Source organism: Cystoisospora suis (genome assembly GCF_002600585.1).
Source record: "Cystoisospora suis strain Wien I chromosome Unknown contig_1260, whole genome shotgun sequence".
Taxonomy (NCBI): Eukaryota; Apicomplexa; class Conoidasida; order Eucoccidiorida; family Sarcocystidae; genus Cystoisospora; species Cystoisospora suis.
In genome coordinates this window covers 51,156-54,505 of record NW_027154060.1, presented here as the reverse complement: position 1 = coordinate 54,505, position 3,350 = coordinate 51,156, and the positions used below count along the sequence as shown (strand labels likewise).

At 48.8% G+C, this 3,350-nt stretch overlaps 1 protein-coding gene across 1 annotated transcript in view; it reads right to left on the bottom strand.

The window, feature by feature from the left end:
* Positions 1–3,020, bottom strand: part of CSUI_002993 (uncharacterized protein) — a 5,475-nt gene extending 2,455 nt beyond the window's left edge. Inside the window, exons 1-2 of the mRNA XM_068063191.1 lie at positions 1,315–3,020; positions 551–671 (exon numbers count right to left, since the gene is read on the bottom strand). Of these exons, the coding sequence (XP_067924837.1) occupies positions 551–671; positions 1,315–1,437 (244 nt within the window). The 5' untranslated portion in view covers positions 1,438–3,020. The remainder of the gene's footprint in view (positions 1–550; positions 672–1,314) is intronic.
* Positions 3,021–3,350: the final 330 nt, after the last annotated feature.

Sequence of the window (3,350 nt, the reverse complement as noted above, 5' to 3'; positions counted from 1 at the left end):
AATCCACTGATTGGATCATTGGTATAAGAGTAGAAAGGAGTTAATGCTACCTAATCCTTCATTGAGAGGAAGAAACATTCAGGACGCCACAAAGGATGAGTCGATATGAAAATGGGGGATACCCGAGAGAAAGAGACGTGGCAATTTTAAGAGAGTATCTCTGGGAAAGCAGATGTCTCAGAACAACTACCCCACGGAGTGGCATAGCTTCCGCGGTGTGTAGACACATAAAGAAGGAAATATAAACCTATGCATCTCGCTGTCCAGTCATCCGCCCTTCCCAACTTATCTTCGTCTATCGGATCAAAAACAAGCATCTGCCGCCGCACACCTACACACCTCACAGAGTCTGTTTGAGATCTTGTGTCGTCTAACCGCAGAATGAAAAGCAAAGAACACTCTATCTGAAAGAAACTGTTGACTGTGAACGAGCGAAGAAGACCCAATGAGATGAAAAGAAACCAGGAGGAAGATGTCGAAAAGGAAAAGCAGTAGCTGGGGTGTTTCTCTCTTAAAAAACTGAGGTGACACATAGAAATCCACTTCCTACCAAGCTTCATTCGAGTGTTTTGAATGTGCATGCGACGATGCTCCGCGTGAAGGGAAAGCGCCCGACTTGTCTGAAGTTTCCTGTAAGCATCCTGCTTAGCCGTCTGGACTCTTCTTAGTCTCTGAGAGGACAAAGAAAACGAAAGGGAATCTNNTGCCTGGCCGGCTACGAGGGAGGATATACAAAGAAAACGAAAGGGAATCTTCCATAGTCCTCCATGGTACGAAGACATCTTGAACTCTTACGAGAACGAAAATAAGCAACTCTCATTCAAACATATGGACACCCGAGTTGAATGGATCACGACCACAAACTTTACTCGAAAAACAGAAGACATAGGAGAAACACGAGAAGGCGGTGGAAAGGTGTACATACAACTTGGAACAGAAACAGCTACATGTCAATCAGATCTACACATACATATATATAGATGTATAGATATACACCGATACATAGATGTAAGCAAACATGCAGAGAGAGATATGTACGTTCAGATACACACGAAGAGATGTATGTAAAACACAATATAAACAGATACAGAAGACAGATATGAACGGGCGCATGACATTCGCAGGTACTCTTCGTAACAAGGAGAATCCGTGTCGCGACTGTCCTTCTTCAGTCTTTACAAAAGAAGGAAGATGATGGAGAACTGTCTTTCGTAGAGGGACAGAAAGAAGAGAACGACCGAACCCCATCCACTGCCCATCTTCTTCTCACTACCATGGTCAAGAGAGACACATGTAAGTGACCTTGTCTCCTACCTCCTCCTTTCTTTCTAACATGTCCTGGGCGCTTTCATATGAACTCCCTCCTCGCACTGGAGGCCTTTTGTTAGCACCGCAGTCGTCTCTGCCTCCTCTATTCTTACGCACACAATTTCCCATTGCGAAAACGCACGAAAGAAAAGAATGGAGAGACGAGCCCCTCAAGAACCAGAAAAGACTGATCGGTCGATGAAATAGCTCGTTTTTGACAGAACAGCTGCGGGAGACCGCTGAGAGGGAAGGACAAAGTAACCAGATACCTGCTTTGTTGACGCCGGGAAAGAATGGCAAAGAAAAGGGCTCTAAATAAGATGCTTGGTGCCGGGAAACTGGACGAGAGTTCCTCTCTGATCAAGATAGCCAAAAGGAATGATGCGAATTTACGTCAAGGAAACGAGCCAACGCAAGAAGGCAGAAAAAGTCCTCCTTCAAGTCCTTTACTATGGACAGAACCTTTGCATCAAGTAAACTGCTATACTATTGTGGTGCAAAAGATGAGAGAAAGAAAACAATCGACTGCACGACAGTGGAGAGAAAGAAAAGAAACAGGCCTCAGGCAGCCGGTCGGTTGAGAGAGAAAGGAAGGTGAGGAAGAAGGGTCATGGAACGGGACGGCGCCCGGGCACCGAGAAGCGAGTGAGGACATGAACATATCAAGATAAAAAAGATATTCAAAAGGAGACGAGAGAGAATTTCAATGTCACCGCGGACGGATGTGGTGGCCGGATACTCAATTCTGCTGGCACTACAGTATGGACCACCGGCAACTCTTCCTTCCGGTCATCACGATAAGAAGCCAAAGAACACCTGCAAGATTTCTTAACAGCGGCAGAACGCCGCGGAGAAAACCAATCAGCAAAGCTGCACAGCACGAAGGGACCAGAAAGGTTAAAGGAGAATAGGTGAGAAAAGACGTCGGCAACCCAACCCTCAAACGGAAGATGAGGAAAGGAATCGACGGAGACGAGGGCGCGCAACCTCTCGACGCATGCAGAACCACCGGGAGACGCCGCCGGGCGCCTACCGCTGTGCCCTCCCCAGTTCTTGCTTCGTCGGTGGCTAGTAGCGAAGTGGTGATTTCGTGGGGGGGTTCGGCCCACCCTCCGTGTTCCTGCGCTTCGCTGAACGTCGATCCTCGTCGTCAGTTTTTCTATTGCCGGCCTGCGGCACCATCTCCTTCCTAGACTTAGAATTGTATCCGACTTGTTCGTATTTCACGTGAGAGCACGGCAAGGGATGCCATGAACGTCTGCTCTCTCAGGCTTCGCCCCTGTCCAAAATCTCTCCTGCAACCCGTATCACCATACTCGGTGGTGATGGACACGGGGATATCTCGGAGCCAGTGGGCGGCTTCAACCGTAGTGAAATGCGGTAGCGTATCCCATTCCCTGTCTCATTACAGAAGGGTCGTGTTTCCGGACACTTTGTAAGGAGACTTTCTTTTCTAGGAGCCAACAGCACCTTGTTTTGCTGTTTTGAGCGTTGTCCCTACTATTGTAGGGAGCCAAGTGATCCCCTTGATTGGTGCTGCAGCGCGCATATGCATGCTCAATACCCTGATCTAGCCTCCTTCCGGAGGGATGAGATGACAACTTGTTTTGAGGCGTCTTCTAAACTACAGCGGGTGTTGTTTTTTCCGTGCGGAAAAGATCCTGGTTTGGCTACGTCGGCTACACAGATTGGTGGAGGGTTTTTCGTAGTCTCAGAACCGCCTGCGGGCTACAGGAGTTGGTTCTGAGCAGAGTTGACACTCCATGGCGCCCCCTGCTTACTTCACTGCAGACCAAGACCCAATGCGGTGCACCTGAAAGCCGAGCATGCGAGGTTTATGGCTTGTGTATGCTTACACCTACTTCGATGATTCTGAGCATCTCCCTCCACCTGTTCCCCACGCATGCGGAGAGTGTTTCCCGGGGGTGACCCGAGAAGGCTCTTTCACCTTCAGCCTCTCCTCAGCTCCCGTCTCTTTCACAGCGTCTCGGAGAAGGTGAGAGCTGGATAACTTTTTCCATGGTCGCCAACTCTTGCACGAC